Consider the following 24,621-nt stretch of genomic DNA (forward strand, 5'->3'; position numbering starts at 1 on the left):
TTGGATTACATTTTTTATTTCTTTCCAATATCCGATCCAGTAATTTAGGTCAGTATTGGACCGATACCGATACGTAATATCGGATCGGTCCATCTCTAGTACTGACATTAAGAACTTTTAGCCTGAACCTCAGAATTGTAGATAATCCCTTATGTGACATCTGTAACTTTATACCTCAAAGAGGTCTGTAACCTCCATCCAGTGCTGCTTGATCCTCAGGCGAAGTGGGCGTTGGGTGCACCTCCTTTCCCTCAATAATCACACGGACCCCGGCAAAGTGAGCTCTTTTTCCTTCTTTCCTTGCAGCGCTCTGTCAACAGAGGACAGATCTTCAGTGACTCTCAGGTAGTTTTCCTTCAGGAAGTAGTAGTTTTTAGCTTTTCTCCAGATCTGGTCACAAGCCGATCTTGTCGAAAATCGAATGATAACCAACCTTGGCTTCTGATTTTCGTTGCAGCGGCCTAAGTGATGAACTACATCAATGCTGTCCCTAAATCCTGCACTAGTCTCCCCGACAACAGCGCAGCAGATGTCAAACACCTCTGATGTTATTTCTGGAAACTGACAATCATGTTAAACCAAACATACCAACTGTACCCCAAACGAACAGAACCCTACTAGTGTTTCCTTATTTTCACTTTATCATTTTTAAATTCTAACAGTGAATTGAAGATGCTCAAAGAGATTATGAAGAGTTTTATTGATCGGGGTGAAAGCACTCTTCTGATCAACAAGTTCAAAAAAATCGGTCATCAAATGATCAATATGTTCATTACATAGATGGTTTTTGGCTGAACAACTATCAAAGTCTCTTGCATTTTATAAGGGGGTGGGACAACGGTGAATTTACACAGTTCCAAGAACCAATTTCATTTCACATGGTCATGTGGGACAGCAACCAGCAGGAGGACTCTTCAATCCGCTTCAAACATCTTGAGCCCACAAGCGAAAAAAAACCTCAAAACCACAACTACCATGATCTTGTTGCTGATGAAGAAGAGGAGGAGGAGGAGGCTGAGGATGAGGAGGAGGCTGAGGATGATGAGGGGCTTCCAATGTATCTCTGCAGAAAGTGGTTGAGGCTGAAGACCACACCCCAGCCGATGGCAGGGTCCATGTTGATGAAATCATCTAGGTTCATCTGGCAATCTGAGGGGAAAACGCATCCCAGTATGATGACATCATATCTACATAGACACGGTACACACGATTACACATGCTAATAACTGGGAAGTCATGTGACCTGCAGTGCATATAGGGGCATACGTAGGGGGAGGCATCTTCCACGATCCATCAGAGTTCCTCATGTGAGATCGATCAGATGCGAAGTTCAACAGGAAGCTGTCAACAGGAACCACACGAAACTTCCTGGCAGACAGATGGGGAGATGTTAACTATGATGTCACTCAGGTGTGTGTGGTTTCCTGTCATGGCGCTCAGCTGTGTCTTACCTGTGGTATTCTGGTCTGATGTCACTCTCTGAGCGTAAGGCCTGGGCAGCGTAAAGCTTCAGGCTGCAGGGAAACGAGAGCGTTGAATCCAGATCGTACACTAGACAGTCCGATTGATCTGCCTGTAGCAGGATCACATGGTAGTCCTGAAACACAACAATGTTATCTTTAATGTCATTTTGACATCATTTGTGTTTATGTCTGTGCTCTCACAGTTTTAACAGTGACATCACAAACCCAGATAACCGGCAGGTCTCCGTGTCCAGACTTCTGCTTCCACAGAGGAACCTCAAAGGAGAACAAATACAGAACATCAGCTTTAGAACCTGACAGATGTTTCAAAAAACCTAAAAAACCAAGTGGATGTTTTAGAATGTGACAGAAGTTCTTGTGTTATTGTAGGGTCTTTACCTCAGAATATAAAGCACCTGGAGGCAGCTTTTGTTGCGATTTGGTGATATATATGTAAAACTTAAATATAACTTAAATCTTAACTGTAAAAACCGCTGTAATACTCCATCACAAAGATTTGTTTTAGTTTCTCTCACCATTGTGTTATAATACTAGAAGCTTCAGGCTTTCATCCAAAGAACTTGTATAGTATCCTTTGCTGCTAGAAGCAATCTTAGTTTATAAGTCAAGTCCTTATGCAGTATTATCGTCAGATAATATGCCCAAAATATAAGTTGTAGGTCTACATTAATTTTCAACACCTGTTTAATTTCTTTCTGCAACCCCTTCCACAAATCGAATAAAACTGGGCAATCCCAGAATATATGAGTAAAATCCCCCATCTGACCACATCCTCTCCAACACAGTTCATATGTATTAATGTCCTTTGCAGTCACCACTGGGGTGACAAAGTATCTCATCTTCACTTTCCAGTCAAATTCCCACTAAGTTGGACTGCTTGTTAGTTTATGACCTGGTCTCATTGTTTTTTTTCATGCTTCATCATCAACATAATCAATTATTATATTTGCTTCCAACTTCCATTTTATTTTACATCCAGATTACTATAGTTGCTTTCTTCCTATAGTACTTTACATATTTTTGATATCATCCCTCTTTTAGATATACCCTTCACATGCATTGTAATTCTCCCACCTTGATCATTTCTTTACTCATACATTCCCTTTCCTTCTGCGTACAGAGATTGTGCTGTAATTATAAATAAGTCTTGTGCCGATAATTCAAATTCATGCTTAATTTGTTCAAATGAATTTAGATTTTGACCATTGTACAGTCGTTCAATATACATCCATCCATTCCCACTTATCAAAGCCTATATCTATAAATGATGCTAAAAAGTCTCGTTCTTTGCAATTTTTGTTGCTCTACAAATCGATTCAGACATCCTTAATTTCTTTTTCTATCAATGATATATTTGCATTGTTCTCTTAATCCAGTTGTTATTTATCTTTAGCCTCCATCTGGTCAAATCCTTCACCAAGGGTAATTATCAACATAATTAAACCTCTCAGATTTGCTCCCCAGTAATAGTTTCTCACCTTGGGCAAATTTAATCTTCCCTCTTCTTTTGGGCATAGAAGTGTTTTGTAGTATTTGCTTTCATTAGTGAGTATCTAGACATTTGTTCATACTTATTCAGGCCATCGGCAGGGCTGGTATTGACATTGATACTGGTTTACTCACCTCAACCCCACCATCATCTCTTATTCCTTTAATTAATTCCTTTAGGAGGTGATCTGTGACGACCACGGAGAGGACATCAACAGCCTTACCACATACATTACTGACTATATTAATTTCTGTGTGGATAACACCATACCTACCAGGACTGTACGGTGTTTCTCCAACAACAAACCTTGGATTACCCCAGAAATTAAAGCTGTCCTCAAGCAGAAGAGGAGGGCCTTCAAATCCAGAGACAAAGAGGAGTTGAAAAGGGTGCAGAGAGAGTTGAGGGGACTGATAAGGAATGGGAAGGACAGCTACAGGCAGAAGATGGAGAACCAGCTTCAGCAAAACAATGTTGGTGAAGTCTGGAGAGGCCTCAGAACCATCTCAGGCCACAAACATCAGAACGCTCTGCCTGGGAGGGATGTGAGGTGGGCAAATGAACTGAATAATTTCTTTAATAGGTTTGATTCAGCCATGAGGCAGTCTCCAACATCGGCTGCAGACTCACCCACCCCCACTGCTGCTGTTCCACCTCTGACACTTCACACCTCCTCTATTCACCCTGCTCACTCCTCCCCACCCCCAACAACAGCATCCAATACACATTCAACACAAGGCTCCAGCCTGTCTCTCTCAACCACCCAGGTTAGGAGGGAACTGAGGAGGATTAATGGCAAGAAGGCAGCGGGCCCAGATGGCATCAGCTCGAGGGTCGTCAGGTCCTGCGCGGACCAACTGTGTGGGGTGATGGAGCACCTCTTCAACCTGAGCCTGAGGCTGGGAAGAGTCCCACAGCTCTGGAAAACCTCCTGTGTTGTTCCAGTGCCAAAGACTTCACGCCCCAAGGACCTCAACAGCTACAGGCCAGTGGCTCTGACATCCCACCTGATGAAGACCCTGGAGCGGTTGGTCCTGGCTCAGCTTCGGCGTCTGGTGAGCTCATCACTAGACCCACTTCAGTTTGCCTACCAACCTGGCATTGGAGCGGATGATGCCATCATCCACCTCCTACATCGTTCCCTCACTCACCTGGAGACCGCTGGGAGCACTGTGAGAATCATGTTCTTTGATTTCTCCAGTGCCTTCAACACTATTCTTCCCACGGTCCTGAAGGACAAGCTAGAGAACTCTGGAGTGGACCATCACCTCACAGCATGGATACTGGACTACCTCACCGACCGACCACAGTATGTGAGGACTCAGGGCTGTGTGTCGGACAGGGTCGCCTGCAGTGCGGGGCCCCACAGGGAACGGTTCTGGCTCCGTTCCTCTTCACCATCTACACTGCAGACTTCTCCCACAACTCCACCCAGTGCTTCCTGCAGAAGTTCTCTGATGACTCTGCAATAGTCAGCCTCATCACTGATGGGGACGACAAGGAGTACAGAGGACTGACTCAGGACTTTGTGGACTGGTGCCAGCTGAACTACCTCCAGATCAATGCCAGTAAAACCAAGGAGCTGGTGGTAGACTTCCGCAGGCACAAGCATCCTCCACTGCAACCACTGAACATCCAAGGTATGGACATTGAGGCTGTGGACAGCTACAGGTACCTTGGTGTTCATCTGAACAACAAACTGGACTGGACTCATAATTCAGACGCCCTCTACAGGAAAGGACAGAGCAGGCTGTACCTGCTGCGGAGACTCAGGTCGTTTGGAGTGGAGGGCCCACTCCTGAAGACCTTCTATGACTCTGTGGTGGCCTCAGCCATCTTCTATGGTGTGGTCTGCTGGGGTGGCAGCATCTCTGCTGGGGACAGGAAGAGACTGAACAGGCTGATCCGAAGGGCCAGCTCTGTTCTAGGATGCCCTCTGGACCCAGTGGAGGTGGTGAGTGACAGGAGAATGGCGGCAAAGCTTTCATCCCTGTTGGACAACATCTCCCACCCCATGCAAGAGACTCTGACAGCATTGAGCAGCTCCTTCAATGGGAGACTGCGGCACCCACGGTGTGGGACGGAGAGATTTCGCAGGTCTTTCCTCCCCACTGCTGTCAGACTCCACAACAAAGACTTTAACTGATCAAACACACACATCCACAAATGTGCAATAACACTAATGTGCAATAATCTTTTCTGGCATCATTGTATTTTTACTCAGTTGTATACAGCATTTGTATTCTATTTTTATCTTATTGTATATTTTATTCTATTTTATTCTACTGTATATAGTATTTTATTTTATTCTATTCTGTACAGTTGTGTACTGTATTTATTCTTATTAGTGTGAATGCTTGTAAAAGCATTCACAGTATTGTTGTTGTAATCTTTATTAGTGTGAATGCTTGTAAAAGCATTCACAGTATTGTTCTTCAAATCTTTATTATTAGTGTGAATGCTTGTAAAAGCATTCACAGTATTGTTGTTGTAATCTTTCTTATTATCTATTATTCCATATTCCGTACGTTTTTTGGCATCTAACTCCTTCAAAACCGTTCAACTTAGAAAAACCATTCAAACACCGTTAGATTCCTCTTCTTTTGGACATGACTGCTTCTATTTTTCTCATTTATAAAATTTATATTTTTAAATTATTCAACTTTTTTTCAACAAAAATTTCCCATGTATTTCAATGGGGAGACCCTTCAAATTCTTCTTCAACTTACTCCTCTTTAAGCTGTATCTACTTCCACATACATTGACGTAGAGCCACCATTCAAACTTTAAAACGAAGACAAGACATTCAACCATTCAACTTGTATTTATCTTTTCAATATCTATTATACGTTTTCTTCAGTTCCACTTTAAATTTCATGATGTTTTTTCACCCGTTTCAGATTTTATAATGGGTGTGTATGGGACGGAATGTTGGGGCTAGAGTGAGACAGCTCAACTGCTAGAGTGAGAGGAGCAAAAAATTAATCTTAAAATATTTTTTAAACTGCTGCTGTGTCCGCAGCGCTTGCTCTACAGGTATAATTTTACCCTCAAAACGTAGCCATCGCTGTCCTCTTTCATCCAATGTGTTTACTATTGTACTAGGTGTTATGGTTCTTTCATAAATGTCACCAATGCACAGCCTCCTCCTCCAACTCCTCCATAGACTCTAATGTTAAAATGGCTCAGAAGGTTCGTTTGAAAACCAGAAGTACAGGCTGTCTTTACACTGTCACCACGTCCATATAATAAACTCCACAAGCATGAAAACTGAGAATTAGGTAGACTGGACATTGCTGTCGCTCACGGTGAAAGAATTTTGTCAATAGGACCTGTACTTTTCATTTGGGAGCGATTTGTTTCGACCTGACTTTTCTGTTCATTTTAAGCAGCAAAAGTGAGGTGCATGTCTGTGCGCGTGTGTATGGAGCCAGTGGGTGCAGTCACTATAGCAACCAGGCTCACACCTGCCTGCCTAACGAGCTCTGTCTCTCACTGTGCCAAGATTCATCTTAAACACTTCTCTTTCAACTGCTGCTGTGTCCACAGTGTTTGCTCTACAGCCATCATTTTACCCTCAAAACGAAGCCATCGTTGTTCTCTTTCCAACAGCATGTCTTTCAAAGCTCAGAGATGTAAACCTTTAAAAGTGTGTGGATCCAAGTGGAGGGATTACACTTTAGTCATTCAGTGATTCAAAGAATATGAACTTTTAATATTCATTCAGATGTTTTCTGACTCTAAATTTTCTGTTCTCATTTCTTAGGTTTTCCAAATTTTAATTTAAAAACTTTTCAGCTATTTTCCAACTTCTTCTGTGTGAACATCAGCTTTCAAAAGTTCTGCACTTTTGTTTTCAGGTTAAAAACTCTGTATTTTCCAGCTCATTCAACATTTTTATTTTTAACTTAAAATTCAGCAATTAATTCATTTCAGTGCATACATTCAGATTCAAGCATTCACACTGCAGTTTCTTCAGAAAATGCACTTTCTAGTCTTTATTTTTATTCTCTATTCCGTACGTTTTTTGGCATCTAACTCCTTCAAAACCGTTCAACTTAGAAAAACCATTCAAACACCGTTAGATTCCTCTTCTTTTGGACATGACTGCTTCTATTTTTCTCATTTATAACATTTATATTTTTAAAATTATTCAACTTTTTTCAACAAAAATTTCCCATGTATTTCAATGGGGAGACCCTTCAAATTCTTCTTCAACTTACTCCTCTTTAAGCTGTATCTACTTCCACATACATTGACGTAGAGCCACCATTCAAACTTTAAAACGAAGACAAGACATTCAACCATTCAACTTGTATTTATCTTTTCAATATCTATTATACTTTTTCTTCAGTTCCAGTTTAAGTTTCATGATGTTTTTTCACCCGTTTCAGATTTTATAATGGGTGTGTATGGGACGGATTGTTGGGGCTAGAGTGAGACAGCTCAACTGCTAGAGTGAGAGGAGCAAAAAAATTAATCTTAAAATCTTTTTTAAAACTGCTGCTGTGTCCGCAGCATTTGCCCTACAGGTATGATTTTACCCTCAAAACGTAGCCATCGCTGTCCTCTTTCATCCAATGTGTTTACTATTGTACTAGGTGTTATGGTTCTTTCATAAATGTCACCAATGCACAGCCTCCTCCCTCCAACTCCTCCATAGACTCCAATGTTAAAATGGCTCAGAAAGTTCCTTTGAAAATCAGAAGAGCATGGTGTCTTTACACTGTCACCACGTCCATATAATAAACTCCACAGGCATGAAAACTGAGAATTCAGTAGACTAGACATTGCTGTCGCTCACAGTGAAAGAATTTTGTCAATACGACTTGTACTTTTCATTTGGGAGTGATTTGTTTCGGGCTGACTTTTCTGTTCATTTTAAGCAGCAAAAGTGAGGTGCATGTCTGTGTACGTGTGTATGGAGCCATTGGGTGCAGTCACTATAGCAACCAGGCTCACACCTGCCTGCCTAACGAGCTCTGTCCCTCACTCTGCCAAGATTCATCTTAAACACTTCTCTTTCAACTGCTGCTGTATCCACAGTGTTTGCTCTACAGCCCTCATTTTACCCTCAAAACGTCGCCATCGTTGTTCTCTTTCCAACACCGTGTCTTTCAAAGCTCACACATTTAAACTTTTTAAACTGTGTGGATTCAAGTGGAGGGATCACAATTTAATCATTCAGTGATTCAAAGAATATGAACTTTTAATATTCGTTCAGATGTTTTCTGACTCTAAATAGTCTTTTCTCATTTCTTAGGTTTTTCTAATTTACATTTAAAACATTTTCAGCTCTTTTCCAACTTCTTCTCTGTGGATGTCAGCTTTTAGCAGTTCAGCACTTTTGTTTTCAGTTGCAAATTTCTGTATTTTTCATCTCATTCAAAATTTTTAACTCAAAATTCAGCAATTAATTCATTTCAGTGCATACATTCAGATTCAAGCATTCACACTGCAGTTTCTTCAGAAAATGCACTTTCTAGTTATTATCTTAACAACATTCCGTACGTTTTTTGGCATCTAACTCCTTCAAAACCGCTCAACTTAGAAAAACCATTCAAACACCATTAGATTCCTCTTCTTTTGGACATGACTGCTTCTACTTTTCTCATTTTTAACATTTATATTTTTAATTTTATTCAACTTTTTTCAACAAAAATTTCCCATGTATTTCAATGGGGAGACCCTTCAAATTCTCCTTCAACTTATTCATTTTTAAACTCTTACTACTTCCACATACGTTGACATAGAGCCACCATTCAAACTTTAAAACGAAGACAAGACATTCAAGTATTCAACTTGTATTTATCTTTACAATATCTTTTATACTTTTTCTTCAGTTCCAGCTTAAGTTTCATGATGTTTTTTCAGCCGTTTCAGAGTTTATAATGGGTGTGTATGGGACGGAATGTTGCTGCTAGAGTGAGACAGCTCAACTGGTAGAGTGGAAGCAGGTCGAAAATTAATCTTAAAATCTTTTTTTAAAACTGCTGCTGTGTCCACAGCGTTTGCTCTGCAGTTAAAATTTTACCCTCAAAACGTAGCCATCGCTGTCCTCTTTCATCCAATGTGTTTACTATTGTACTAGGTGTTATGGTTCTTTCATAAATGTCACCAATGCACAGCCTCCTCCCTCCAACTCCTCCATAGACTCTAATGTTAAAATGGCTCAGAAGGTTCGTTTGAAAATCAGAAGAGCATGGTGTCTTTCCACTGTCACCACGTCCATATAATAAACTCCACAGGCATGAAAACTGAGAATTCAGTAGACTAGACATTGCTGTCGCTCACGGTGAAAGAATTTTGTCAATACGACTTGTACTTTTCATTTGGGAGCGATTTGTTTGGGGCTGACTTTTCTGTTCATTTTAAGCAGCAAAAGTGAGGTGCATGTCTGTGTGTGTATGGAGCCATTGGGTGCAGTCACTATAGCAACCAGGCTCACACCTGCCTGCTTAACAAGCTCTCTCTCTCTCTCACTGTGCCAAGGTTAGACCTAAAAATGCTGCTGCATCTAAGCAGTTGTAGGAAGATTAACTTTTTCAATAGGTACAATAAGACAGATTTTACTGGGGTCAGTAGTTAGTATATGCCAACTAAGTAGAGCATTGTGGTTGGCAAACAGGTTTTTCAGATGGCAGTTGGAGTCAGTTGATGACTTTAAAATCATCCTTTCTGACTGGATAATTAAAGCTTACAGCATCTACCTGTCTGTAGTTGATTTTCCCACATTTTAACTAATGTTTAACTAATCTAATCTCATTTAATGTCTCTGTTTATAGTCTGTATAGTTTATCTCCCCACTAACAAACTTAAAGTAGTTTTAAAATAAAACCCACAAAACAGTTCAAGATGAAATACTTTTTATTTGCTCATGTAATGCCAGTTGCCATATTTTTCTGTATGTCACTCATTCGCTTTTACAAAAAGTACCAATTTGTACACTAGTCTAGTGTATTTTTTCCCTCTATCTCTCTATGTCTCTCACACAGAGACTAACACACAGACATGTATATACTCATTATTGCTGTTCAAACTGATGGTCAAATTTCCAAGCACCACCTGAACGCCTCATCTGTTTTCAACCCATCACTGGACCAACTGTCGTCATTCCGCTTTGCTCTCTGCTGTGGTAAGTACAGTACACTCAGTACTGCACTGTTTTATTTTTATGATGGTAAAAATACATGTTTGACATTTAAACTCACATATCAAGTCCATCAGAGTTTAAAAGAGTTCAAAGAATAAAGAAAGAAAAAAAAGAACCTTCGCTATCATTTATATTTGTTTATGACGTTTTGCTGTTAGCAGCAGTGCTAACGCTAGCTTCAATGCTAATGCTAGCAACAATGCTAATGCTAGCATTATTGCTAGCGTTAGCAGTTGTTAACTGACAAAAAGAATATTACTGTGATATTCCTGTGATATTTCTTGGCGGTCAGTGAGACAAAAGTAACAAATGAGCTTTATTATTACCATTGTGGCTTAGTTTTAACAGTAAGAGTGCTTTATGACTTTTGCTGTTAGCAGTCGTGCTTAACGCTTAGCTTCAATGCTAATGTTAGCAACAATGCTAACGCTAGGTGTAGTGCTAACCCTAGCCTTAGCAGTTGTTAACTGACAAAAAGAATATTACTGTGATATTCCTGTGATATTTATTGGCGGCCAGTGAGACAAACGTAACAAATGAGCTTTATTATTGCCATTGTGGCTCAGTTTTAACAGTAAGAGTGTTAGCGCTAGTAGCAATGCTAACACTAACTGAAGTGCTGACGTTAGCAGGAATGCTAGCGCTAGCAGCAATGCTAGCAGCAATGCTAAGACTAGTAACAGTCTAAAAGTAGCCTTACATAAGTTGAAATACTTCAGTTAATTAGTTTGAATTATAAAATGGCTGCTGTATCAGCTGGTGTGCTATATTACTCTATAATTACCGTGTTGAATGTAAGTTCTGTGTATCATATCGCAGAGCATGAGACTTCACATCTGGAGCACAGGAGAGATTCTGTAATAAATCCTCCTTCTAGCTTGTCCCACAAGCAGTCGGTGAGATTTACTCACAACAAAAAGGGTTAATGACATTATTTCCATGAAAACATGTATTAATTCTTTATAAAGTGTTTTGTGTTTTCACTTGACCTTAGGAGTGTTATTTTGAGTGTATTTTAATGTCTGTACTCAGGTGTTTCCCTCTGTGATCTATCCCCTTCAGAGCTGAGACACTCAGGACTGAACAGACTCCACAGTTTCTGTGACTGCGCCTCCAAAACACCTTCTTTGAAACCACACATGATAGAAGGGCTTTATATTTGCAGCAGCACTACTAAAGGTATTCAGTTTATTACAGGATGTGTTTGTTTCTTAGGACCATCTCTAAGTGCACACTACCTAACATATAGACCTTTCTGTTCATTACAAACCAACTACTCTGGACCATATGGCCAGTTGGCAGGAATGTTGCTGCAGGAAAACATCCCTGGAGATCACCATCATTGTCAGACTGACTGTGCCTCCTCTGTGCAGTGTCAAGATCCTCCCTAAATGAGTGTGTAAGTTAACATTTTCATTATTTTATTCCCTTTGACAAGACAAGTATCACTGATATTTACATTTACAACTACATATGTTCCTGTTTTCTGCTCTTCTTTTAAAGTCCTCAGCTATCCTGCTTCTGTGCTGCTTGCCACACATCAAACACTGGCCGGATGACAGGGAGGATCCACTCTGAAGTCACTGGACATGATAGTTTCACAGAAACGTTGTGCTCTTTGATTACAGGTTTTAAATGAACATAATGACTGCCTCTCTCTGATCAACAGGCTAAAGGATTGTTTTCATTGTCAGAGCTCTGTACAATGTATGCTTATTTAATATTTCATCACAGAGCAAACATTTATTTATTTATTTAACATATTTTTTATTTTGTTTTAATGTTGAGTTAACTGTGGGGATTTTTTTAACTGGGCACTCGGGATGTCATATGACCAGAAATGTGGTAACTTCAATTCTACAGTATGTACAAAAAATCTGCTAAGAACGAAACACAGACAAAAAACCCCAAGAGAACTCAAATTCATTCCATGTAATCCAATCTAAAACATTTTAAACTGCTGAACAGCAACACAAACAGTGTTAAAAAACAGTGTTAACAGAATGATTATGATGAGTTTGTACCAAAGTTTCAGGTCACATGGCACACCTAGTGTGTAACGTGGGGTATCAGCTGGTAAGTATAGGTTTTTTCATATTTGTGTCCTTAGAGTTCAGATAGATAAAGCCTTCTGCATAATAATTAGTCATAACCACAACTCAAAGTCAGGGACTAACTAAATTTGGGACTTTGTGTCTGAGCCCAGGTTAAAACAGTGTAAAAAAGCATTTAGTGGCATGGCTGAACAATGCTGTAAACTAATGATACTTATTTATCCATGTTCATAAAATGAACTAATGTGTTTATTTGATTATTTGTATGTGTTAAACTGTGTCACCACCTTAGGCTTTCGTTTGAGTTTACTCAAAAATCTCTATACAGTTCTCGTTTACCACTGTGTGGACACTGTTTACGTTAAAACATAAAAAAGAATGAGTGTAGACAGATCAGTGGATTAAGTAGACCGATAGAAACAGCTGTTCAGCCATGTTCTAAGAAACCAACACAATTTAAAGGTTCAGGATTGTGGTTTTAAAAGTTGAATTTTCGTGTATTTCATATGTTGCTTATTATTTTCATTTAGTTATTTAATTTAGTTATTTTTATTTATTCTACTGTGAAGTGTTTAACAAAAAAAAGCTACTTTAATTTCAATTTTATTTGTTTATTATTTTGTAATTTGTTCTTTAAGAATGGAGTCTGTGCCAAAAACTAAAGTTGAACAGACACATGACAGGATCAGATTATTAACACCTTAAAACATTCCAAACGTCTCTTTTTAAAATGATTTTTATTCTATTTTAAAAAAAAAAACAAAAAACATTTGTTGAACTAATTTAAGTCCTTTTCAGAAAGAAGCTGTACAATATGACTTAAGATTTTTATGTTATTTTCTATGACATACAAAACACATTGATGTATGTAATAACATTAAACATGATATACACGTGTATATGTTTGAAAAACATTATGCTGTATATTAAAGCTTGTATTTTCTCCAGAATGTTTGTTCATCTTTTCAGTTCAATTCAACAAATTTGTTTTTACATTTATTCTTATTATTTTTTTTATGAATTAGAGATTTATAATACATAATTCCACTCTTGAAGTGATTAGAAGAATATGAACTTTTGTTATTCATTCAGAGGTTTTCTGACTAAATTTTCTTTTGTCATTACTCATCTTTTTCTAATTTACATTTTAAACATGTTCAGCTATTTTCAGCTATTTTCTGTGTGAAAATTAGCTTTCAAAAGTTCTGCACTTTTGTTTTCAGTTTAAAAATTCTGTATTTTCCAGCTAATTCAGCATTTTTAACTTAAAATTCAGCAATTAATTCATTTCAGTGCATACATTCAGATTCAAGCATTCACACTGCAGTTTCTTCAGAAAATGCACTTTCTAGTTAGTGTGAATGCTTGTAAAAGCATTCACAGTATTGTTCTTCTAATCTTTATTATTATATCATATTCCGTACGTTTTTTGGCATCTATCTCCTTCAAAACCGTTCAACTTAGAAAAACCATTCAAACACCATTAGATTCCTCTTCTTTTGGACATGACTGCTTCTACTTTTCTCATTTTAACATTTATATTTTTAATTTTATTCAACTTTTTCAACAAAATTTCCCATGTATTTCAATGGAGAGACCCTTCAAATCCTCATTCAACTTACTCATTTTCAAACTGTATCTACTTCCACATACGTTGACATAGAGCCACCATTCAAACTTTAAAACGAAGACAAGACATTCAACTATTCAACTTGTATTTATCTTTTCAATATCTATTATACTTTTTCTTCAGTTCCAGTTTAAGTTTCATGATGTTTTTCAGACGTTTCAGAGTTTATAATGGGTGTGTATGGGACAGAATGTTGGGGCTAGAGTGAGCCAGCTCAACTGCTAGAGTGAGAGGAGCAAAAAAATTAATCTTAAAATATTTTTTAAAACTGCTGCTGTGTCCACGGTGTTTGGTCTACAGGTATGATTTTACCCTCAAAACGTAGCCATCGCTGTCCTCTTTCATCCAATGTGTTTACTATTGTACTAGGTGTTATGGTTCTTTCATAAATGTCACCAAAGCACAGCCTCCTCCTCTCCAACTCCTCCATAGACTCCAATGTTAAAATGACTCAGAAGGTTCGTTTGAAAATCAGAAGAGCATGGTGTTTTACACTGTCACCACGTCCATATAATAAACTCCACAGGCATGAAAACTGAGAATTAGGTAGACTGGACATTGCTGCCGCTCACGGTGAAAGAATTTCGTCAATAGGACCTGTACTTTTCATTTGGGAGCGATTTGTTTCAGCCTGACTTTTCTGTTCATTTTAAGCAGCTAAAGTGAGGTGCATGTCTGTGCGTGTGTATGGAGCCATTGGGTGCAGTCACTATAGCAACCAGGCTCACACCTGCCTGCCTAACGAGCTCTCTCTCTCACTGTGCCAAGATTCATCTTAAACACTTCTCTTTCAACTGCTGCTGTGTCCACAGTGTTTGCTCTACAGCCATCATTTTACCCTCAAAACGAAGCCATCGTTGTTCTCTTTTACAACAGCGTGTCTTTCAAAGCTCATAGATACAAATGTTTTAAACTGTGTGCATCCAAGAGGAGGGATCACATTTTAGTCATTCAGTGATTCAAAGAATATGAACTTTTAATATTCATTCAGGTGTTTTTGGCTCTAAATTTTCTTTTCTCGTTTCTTAGGTTTTTTTTTTTTTAATTTAAAACTTTTCAGCTATTTCCCAACTTCTTCTGTGTGAACATCAGCTTTCAAAAGTTCTGCACTTTTGTTTTCAGGTTAAAATCTCTATATTTTCCAGCTCATTCAACATTTTTAGCTTAATATTCAGCAATTAATTAATTTCAGTGCATACATTCAGATTCAAGCATTCACACTGCAGTTTCTTCAGAAAATGCACTTTCTAGTTATTATTATATATTCCGTACGTTTTTTTGGCATCTAATTCCTTCAAAACCGTTCAACTTAGAAAAACCATTCAAACACCGTTAGATTCCTCTTCTTTTGGACATGACTGCTTCTATTTTTCTCATTTATAACATTTATATTTTTAATTTTATTCAACTTTTTTCAACAAACATTTCCCATGTATTTCAATGGGGAGACCCTTCAAATTCTCCTTCAACTTACTCATTTTTAAACTCTTATTACTTCCACATACGTTGACATAGAGCCACCATTCAAACTTTAAAACGAAGACAAAACATTCAACTATTCAACTTGTATTTATCTTTTCAATATCTATTATACTTTTTCTTCAGTTCCAGTTTACGTTTCATGTTGTTTTTTCAGCCGTTTCAGAGTTTATAATGGGTGTGTATGGGACGGAATGTTGGAGGTTAGAGTGAGAGCTTCAACTGCTAGAGTGAGAGGAGCGAAAAAATTAATCTTAAAATATTTTTTAAAACTGCTCCTGTGTCCGCAGCGTTTGCTCTACTGGTCTGATTTTACCCTCAAAACGTAGCCATCGCTGTCCTCTTTCATCCAATGTGTTTACTATTGTACTAGGTGTTATGGTTCTTTCATAAATGTCACCAAAGCACAGCCTCCTCCCTCCAACTCCTCCATAGACTCTAATGTTAAAATGGCTCAGAAGGTTCGTTTGAAAATCAGAAGAGCATGATGTCTTTCCACTGTCACCACGTCCATATAATAAACTCCATAGGCATGAAAACTGAGAATTAGGTAGACTGGACATTGCTGCCGCTCACGGTGAAAGAATTTCGTCAATAGGACCTGTACTTTTCATTTGGGAACGATTTGTTTCGGCCTAACTTTTCTGTTCATTTTAAGCAGCAAAAGTGAGGTGCATGTCTCTGTGCCTTTGTATGGAGCCAATGGGTGCAGTCACTATAGCAACCAGGCTCACACCTGCCTGCCTAACGAGCTCTGTCTCTCACTGTGCCAAGAATCATCTTAAACACTTCTCTTTCAACTGCTGCTGTGTCCACAGTGTTTGGTCTACAGCCATCATTTTACCCTCAAAACGAAGCCATCGTTGTTCTCTTTACAACACAGTGTCTTTCAAAGCTCAGAGATTTAAACTTTTTAAACTGTGTGGATCCAAGTGGAGGGATCACAGTCTAGTCATTCAGTGATTCAAAGAATATGAACTTTTAATATTCATTCAGATATTTTCTGACTCTAAACTTTCTGTTCTCATTTCTTAGGTTTTCCAAATTTTAATTTAAAAACTTTTCAGCTATTTTCCAACTTCTTCTGTGTGAACATCAGCTTTCAAAAGTTCTGCACTTTTGTTTTCAGGTTAAAAACTCTGTATTTTCCAGCTCATTCAACATTTTTATTTTTAACTTAAAATTCAGCAATTAATTCATTTCAGTGCATACATTCAGATTCAAGCATTCACACTGCAGTTTCTTCAGAAAATGCACTTTCTAGTTGTATTCTAATTTTTGCTTCATAACTTTTGCACTGTCCACTTCCTGCTGTGACAAAACAAATTTCCCACGTGTGGGACTAATAAAGGTCATCTTATCTTATCTTATCTTAACTAGTATTATGCCTTATTAATTCAGCCAGAGGTTCAGTACTTATTGCAAACAGCAATTTTCTTTGGTACTTGCCTTGTTTAACTCCTCTTTTGAGCTGAAAAAGCTCAGAGCAGCATCCACTAACTCTGGTCTGTGATGTGGGATTTTTGTAAATTATTTTTACCTAATTTATAAAGGTTGAATAAAATCCAAAGGGAGTTGAAGTGTGGAAAGTTCCATTTGACTCTGTCAAATGCTTTTTGAGGATCCAGACTTAGCATTATACTGGGATTTGCACCATTTCTTGCACATGTTATAATATTCAGCGTTCTTCGTATATTATCTGCTCCTTGTCTTCCTGGAGTAAAACCGTTTTGATCTGGTTTAATCAATTTGGTTATATGCCTTCTTTTAGCCAGGATCCTTGTTGTTGGATCATTACACACCAGATTTACTGGCCTATGTCCCCCAATATGTTGGGTCTTTCCCTTCTTTGTGCAAAACTGAAATGATACACCAAGTTTGATATCTCCTTCTGAACTACATTACAAACCTCCCTAAATATAACTCCCAAAAGTTCCATATCCCAAGAGATGTGGCTCTTGACTCTATGGCGGTGTAGCACTCTGTCTCTGCAACTTCCAATGTGTTTCTAAAAAGTTGCCGTCTATTCCTTATGAGTCTTGACTCCGTCACTGCCATCCAACCACACTGGATTACTATTCATTGCATATTCTCCATTTTTTCCTCCTTGACAGAAAGCCCCGTGTCTCTTGGCATAGGTGCCACTTCGTTCAGTGTTGTTTAAAAGTCTTAGTCTCTAAATCCAGGAACACTTTTATTTGTGCTGGATATAGTGACTGTGCCTTTACGTTCTTCTCCTTGAGTTTCTTCATAACCTCTCAGACCCGTTTCCTCTTTTTCTGTATTTCTGTGGTATAGTCGTGATTAACTTAAGACGGTCCAGCCTTCATATGTTACTTTTTGTTTCTATGCCTGCCATATTATGTGTTCTTTAACCTGGTACTCCAGGAAGGAAACAATAATAGCTCTGTGGGCCCTTTCAATGTGTGTGTTTACATTCTTGGCAATCTTCAGCAATGAGCAAAAAAAGTTTGTCACAAATCCTATGCTGTCATTTCTTCCAGACCCCTCAGGAATTCTGTGTATCCGTATGCTGTTGCATCTCAATCAAGACTCTAGATCATGACATTTAGCAGCTAGTTTAGCCACTTCTTGAAGTGCAAGACAGCAGTCCTACATATTGGTTTAATATGCATGCTGAAGGATATACCCTGGTCAAAAACGACTCCAAGATTCCTCACAGTGTTACTGGAGACCAAGGTAATGCCATCCAGAGTAAGCATACTGTTAGATACCATATTTCTATTTTTAGGGCAAGTACAATAAGCTCAGTTTTATCTAAATTCAAAAGCTGAAAAGTTAGAGGTCATCCAGGTCTTAAAGACATTCCTGCAGTTGAAATAATTGGTCTGTTTTATCTGGCTTCATGGGTAGATAAAGTTAGATGTGATCTGCATAGCAGTGAAAATGTATGCTATGCCTTTTAATGATACTGGCTAAGGTAAGCATATATAATGCTCCTATCACATAACCCTGTGGAACTCTCCATGTACATGAACAAATTGGAATCTATTACATAGACATGATTCAAACCACTGCTGCGCATTATGTTTAATCCCTACAAGCATGTTCTAATCACTTTAATAAAATGTTTCCCCACCACCTGCTCCAACTCACTACCAGATGGTGATCAATTGACATAGAGCAGCAGATCTGATGATACAATTACAAAATCGATCATCTTCATAGAAACCACTAATTTTAAATTTGAATTTATACTAGGGCTGCACGATTAATCGTTAGAAAATCGCGATCTCGATTCATACTTATGTGCGATCTCATTTCCAAATGACAACGATTTAAAAAAAAAGAAAAAAGAAAAAAAAAGACGACGACGATTGTACCGCATTTTGATCCGGGACGTAATCTGCATGAAAACAAGCGCTCACTCTTCCTGCTCAACAAATGACAAGGGCGGAGCCTTATACCACGTGATACAGAAGCTGTGCCGTGATGCTCAAATTGGCAGGGAAAAAACAACGGAGAACACGTCAGGGATGACGAGAAAGTGACAGGAGAAAATCCGTTCCGGTCAACCACCCAAACATCAATAACGGGAACCTTATACAGCGCTTCCCTATCCGGTTGTTCAGTCTGACGTCACTGGCCGTGTCTGGGCCTAAACTCCACTGCAGGTCCATATATCAAACGATCACCATGGCATTACTGAGAGTTGAAAAACTGTCTGAAGTCTTTCATCTTTAATAAAATGATCAGTGTTCTGCTCTACCAGGTGTAACAATTGAGTTTAACATCCAGGCATCCATGAAAAATGGAATTTATGACATTTAACGGCGTTAGAAGTTAGCAGGAAGTTAGCTCGCTAGCTTCTATCTAAATACAATATAGCATGTCCTGACTGCGGGGTTTTGGAAACAAATTCAAACGTACAGCTCTGCTATCACTTCCAACATAAATGAAGACAGAAAACTAAACAGCAGTGACGTTTGTAGGGTTACTGAAATTTGGCTAGCTGGTATATAATGATGTGCTACGTGACCGCTAGCGACACAGCTATGTTAGCATAATATAAACAAGCTAACTTTTTTTCCACTCGATAAAAGTTAACGTGAGTGTTCTCGGTGGTCAGGAACAAATGTAATCGCATGGCAGGATGCTGTAAAAGGACTAAACTTCAGCCAGGAGAACAAGTGAGATAATCCATCCACAATACGAGGTTAGTCATTCATATACTGCTGCATGGGCTGTGCTGTAGTTACATGTAAGGTTTTAAAAACTGAGCTTAAATAAATGATTAGCGGTAATAAAAGCCGAGGGAGGTCAACAGTGATCACTGACTGTTTTATGAGCTTTTTGAGATTAAATAGAAGAAAATACAAAACCCATATTAAACGCAGACTACTTTAGGCCCGGAAGTAGGATTCGTCACGTCATCACTGAACAACCGGATACACGTCGAACTCCCGCAGGCACAAAGAAACTCCGGAGGCTATTACTCATCACCTGACCAAAGATATATCAACACTGTGCAAAACGAGGGATTTAGGAAAATGATCAACACCCTAGACAAACGCTACACAGTGCCGTCCCACAACTATTTTTCTATTGTTGCACTACCTGCTCTATACACGCAGTGTCGAGCAACGGTGGAGACGGAATTTCAAGCAGTACAACATTTTGCGGCAACCACAAAATGTGAGGCATTTATTGTTTTTATGTTTATTTATTGTTTTTATGTTCAGTTTCAACTGTTACAAAGTTGATGTGCAGTTAATAAGTGCAATAAATATTTATATTGGAAAAGAAAATCGTGAGAGAATCGTGATCTCAATTCTAAGCAAAAAAATCGTGATTCTCATTTTATGCAAAATCGTGCAGCCCTAATTTATACTGGCATTTGGTTCTCACCGTTCTCGTCTCATTGGAGATGAAGATCACAAACAGATGTTTCAGCGGTGCAGTTCTCTGTTTTCTGACATAGTCACAGAGCTTCCAAACATTTTCTTCACTACAGAACAAGAACAGACAGAAGAGCAACAGACAGTCAGCTTGTAGCACTTCCTGAAAGTTCTGAAGGATTAGCGTGTCCTGCTGATCCATCTGATCATTTTTATTGATGGCTAATAGAAAATGTTTCACCAAGTCTTTCACTCCACCTGGTTTAAAACAGCAGACATGTCGAGGAGATTCAGAGCTTAAAGTCGGAGACTGTCCCAGTATGCTGTGCTCACAGGGTAAGTCTCTCATTCTTTGCTCTCTCAAGAATGTTTTTCCAAGAACTGTGCTGACCTTTTTAGATGTTTTTCAGCAAAGTCCAATCTAGCCTTTCTATTCTTGAGGGTTTTGAGTGGCTTGCACCTTGCAGTAAACCCTCTGATCACTGGAGGCTGTTGTTCACTTGGTTGGCTGTTGTGAAAAGGTTTCTCTTCACCATGGAAATGATTCTGCGATCATATTCCTTATACGTCCAGGCTTACATGCAGATGAAACAAGCATGGCTTGTTTTACCTGCATGGACAGCTTCTTTTATGCATGTTGTCTGTTCACAGCAAAATGTTTTAAATGCAATCACCACACCTTAGATCAACTCCAGGCATTTTATCTGCTTAATTGATAACAGCATAATGAAAGAATTGCCTACACCTGCCCATGAAATAGTCTTTGACTATTTCATGAGGCCCATGAAATAGTCTTTGAGGCAACTGTCCCATTACTTTTGGTCCCTTTGAAAAGAGGGTGGCGCATGTTAAGGAGCTGAAACTCCTAAACCCTTCATCCAAATTAAATGTGGACACCCTCAAATGAAAAATGGGAATCTACACATTATGTCCATGTCCATTAAATAACTATAACTGGAATATGTTTCAGTAAACAGGTAAAAAACTGAAACTGTTGTCAGTGTTATACAGTGACCTCACTGTATATCAGCTAGAGGTGAAAATAACCTAGCACCTTATGATACATTATTATTATCACAATACGTTGTTCACTATTCAATATTACTGCAATTTTTAACATATTATCATATGCTGAGTATGACAATAAAATACATTGTCTCCCGCCTGTGTCTTTTCTCTGGAAATGAACACTTGGGACCAAAGTTGATAATAGATCGACAGAGCTGGCAAAGTTGGTAGGCATATACAGTCTATACAAGATTGGTTAATTTAACAAGAGACAGGCACACTATGGTAACAGGATGTGATGTTACAACATTAGTTAAATATTAATGTGCAATATTTGTTCAAGACATATTTCTTTGTAATGGAAAAAAACATTAAAATTATCAAGAACAATATAACAATGATTTCTAGAACTTTGTGTATATAATTTGGCATTTCTTATCGATGTAGGCTGATAGTAAGCACACAACACCATTTCATTTAGTGTAATGGTTTATGTGCAAGACGCAAGAATAGAAAACATTGAAAGTTACAAATGTATTGTGCATGACACAGGAATTAAAACGTGGTGATAGAGGCAGGTGCAGATGTGTGTCACAAGTTACTCTGGCTGTAGGCTATGACACTTGGCCACAAGTGGCGCTAGTTGTATGGGCTCAAAATGTGGTCATAAATATTTTGTACTTGTAAATCAGTTTTGTACTTGTAAATCAGGATTTGTATGTGTAAAAAGAATTTGTGCGTATGTAAAAAGATTTGTATGTGTAAAAAAGATTTGTGTGTGTGTAAAAAGATTTGTATGTGTAAAAAGAATTTGTGCGTGCGTAAAAAAGATTTGTATGTGTAAAAAGAATTTGTGCGTGCGTAAAAAAGATTTGTATGTGTAAAAAAGATTGTGTGTGGACTTAGCCAACCCCCCCCCTGCAAGTTACAAGTACGAATTTTGACCCTATTTTTCTTCCTGTCATCTGATTGGTCAATGTCATGTCAATCACAAATGTAACAATCCAATCAGAGAACAGATGGGTTTGGCTGTCGGAGGGGCACTTTTTGAACTGCAGGTCCTTGAAGGGAATAAATGCCCTTTACATGCCAACCCAGCGTTTTCCTTCATCACCACGAAGGAAAACAGTCTGTGGTCGTCCGAGTTTGGTGATTTTTGTGTCACAGGTCTACGTGCTTAATACAGGGACTTCCACAGCCTTTTCAACAGCGCTGCGGACCGCGGGGGGGGGGCAGTGTTTTGGAAATGACAGTCTTCATTACAAAGCTTTCTTCGTTATGAATTAGCATACATGTTTTTATTGAACATTTGAAGAACTAGCAAAAAACCAGAAACTGTTGTAGAGGACATAAAGTCAGAGATAGAAACGACAAGGAGCAGGTGCATCTAGTACAGGTAGAGCTGCTGCAAAACCCACAGAGCTCAGCAGCCAGCGCAACAAATTCTGGATCCTTTGCTTTTAGTTAGCAGTTAGCATTAGCAGCACATCCTGCGTCCGATGTGAAAGGACCTTTATGCTGCCCACTGTGACTCACAGCAATGGTCCCGGGTCAGCCCTGACTTTGTGTTAAACTAATCCTAAAGTAATAATGGTATTTCTAACCACTGACATACCACAACTTTATCCTTTCAACAGCTGCTGAAAGTAAGGGGACCTAGCTGCTATCGGATATTTATATAGAGATCCTCCAGCTTCAAACTGTATTACCCTTCAAGGACCTGCAGTTCAAAAAAGTGCCCCTCCGACAGCCAAACCCATCTGTTCTCTGATTGGATTGTTACATTTGTGATTGACATGACATTGACCAATCAGATGACAGGAAGAAAAATAGGGTCAAAATTCGTACTTGTAACTTGCAGGGGGGGGTTTGGCTAAGTCCACACACAATCTTTTTTACACATACAAATCTTTTTTACGCACGCACAAATTCTTTTTACACATACAAATCTTTTTTACGCACGCACAAATTCTTTTTACACATACAAATCTTTTTTACACACACAAATCTTTTTTACACATACAAATCTTTTTTACACACGCACAAATTCTTTTTACACATACAAATCCTGATTTACAAGTACAAAACTGATTTACAAGTACAAAATATTTATGACCACATTTTGAGCCCATACAGTTGACGCGACACAAAGTAAACTGCACGCTTGAAATCTGTGTAATAAAATGTATGAGGGGAATGATAACGAAGACAAGATTTTCCAGATCGTTGACTCTTGCTGTCTAGTGAACAGCATTGTGACGTTTGTCTTGTATTATGTTCATATGGACATAAAGTCAGAGAGATACATGTTTTGAAAAGACTAGGAGCAGGCGCATCTAGTACACGTAGGGCGGCCGCAATAAAGGACGTACCAGCAGAGCGCAGAGGCCAGCCAGCGCAACACGTAGGTCCTTCCCTCTAGTTAGCGGTGAGCGGAGCGCAAGCCGCGTCCGCTGTCTGGGAGGATTATTATTCCTTACAATGATATTGTGATTTTTATTCTTATACTGACAAATTTAAAAAAAAAAAAAAAAAAAAAAAAAACTGCGCTAAAAGGAAAACGGAAATCTGAACTGGCCAATCATAGTGGTTGCAGCTCCTTTGACAAGGCGTGTGTTTATAATTCTCAGGAGCCAAGTAACGTCAGGTAATGTTCTGACACAGAGCCTGCACGGTCACCTCTGGGAGGTATGTCGGGACTCACCAGTAGCAGCTCGTGTACACGCAGTCCTCGCGCATCGGAACGAGTCTCCGATTCATGATCGGGTGTTACACTGAAAGAGCTCCAAGGGAAACGGACTGACACCAAATCCGCTAAGGAAAGTGGACTTTCAAATTAAAAGCATCGACAAACTGGGGTCCAACTGCTAATTTAACTTCGCTGCCGCCACAAGAAATGAGCTTCAGTGCTCCCTTAGTTACCTCCTTTATTTGTGACGCTGAAGCATCCTTCATGAAAGGAGAACATCGTTTATAGCAAAGTACCATAAGAGAAACAAACTGACCTCTGAACCTGTTAGCTAGCTTAGATTTTCAGAGAATAACTAAACTTTAGCAGTATACAGTCTCCCATCACTCAACTCCTTCTGCTCAGCACCATAAATCATCAGAAAAGAATTGAAATACAAACTCAAAAATGTATTTTTGTAATAAAACATTTCGGCTTTTTTTTTTTTGAAGACTTGTCAAATCTCTAAGGAATTTTTATTTTTGTAAACATCTGCACTGCAAATTTCACAAGTTTTATTAGATTTGAGATAAAATACTTAATTTATACATTTAACTGAACAAATCTGTTCATGTCAAATTGATTATACGGTTAACTAAAAATTATATGAATGAAATTTTTTCACTGAAATATAAATAAAACCCAGACAGCTGGATCATCACTCCAGAAACTAATTTAAAACAAACTAACGAGCAAATCGAAAACCAGAATAACTGGTGAAATGGGCGGGCTTGACA

The 24,621-nt window shown here is 38.7% G+C and overlaps 1 protein-coding gene and 1 long non-coding RNA gene across 2 annotated transcripts; one reads left to right on the plus strand and one right to left on the minus strand.

The window, feature by feature from the left end:
- Nucleotides 1-681: 681 nt before the first annotated feature.
- Nucleotides 682-24,232, minus strand: wdyhv1 (WDYHV motif containing 1). The gene is made up of 6 exons (XM_039606010.1): nt 23,861-24,232; nt 20,159-20,258; nt 1,689-1,739; nt 1,452-1,597; nt 1,244-1,368; nt 682-1,149 (listed from the first exon to the last, which is right to left on the minus strand). The coding sequence occupies exons 1-6, from the start codon at nt 23,914-23,916 to the stop codon at nt 971-973; spliced, it is 657 nt and encodes a 218-aa protein (XP_039461944.1). The 5' UTR covers nt 23,917-24,232; the 3' UTR covers nt 682-970.
- Nucleotides 10,600-12,720, plus strand: LOC120435869. Its single transcript, XR_005609983.1, has 4 exons — nt 10,600-11,022; nt 11,189-11,305; nt 11,422-11,525; nt 11,630-12,720. It is a non-coding gene; the product is annotated as an uncharacterized LOC120435869 (long non-coding RNA).
- Nucleotides 24,233-24,621: the final 389 nt, after the last annotated feature.

Source organism: Oreochromis aureus, linkage group 22, assembly GCF_013358895.1.
Source record: "Oreochromis aureus strain Israel breed Guangdong linkage group 22, ZZ_aureus, whole genome shotgun sequence".
NCBI lineage: Eukaryota > Metazoa > Chordata > Actinopteri > Cichliformes > Cichlidae > Oreochromis > Oreochromis aureus.

Excerpts from the sequence above, each read along its gene's own strand:
- wdyhv1 (XM_039606010.1), bottom strand. The coding sequence starts at position 23,916 with ATGAATCGGAGACTCGTTCCGATGCGCGAGGACTGCGTGTACACGAGC. Across the intron at positions 1,740-20,158 it reads TCTCCAATGAGACGAGAACG|GTTCCTCTGTGGAAGCAGAA; the intron begins GTGAGAACCAAA and ends TTCTCCTTTGAG. Across the intron at positions 1,150-1,243 it reads TGCCCCTATATGCACTGCAG|ATTGCCAGATGAACCTAGAT; the intron begins GTCACATGACTT and ends TTTTCCCCTCAG.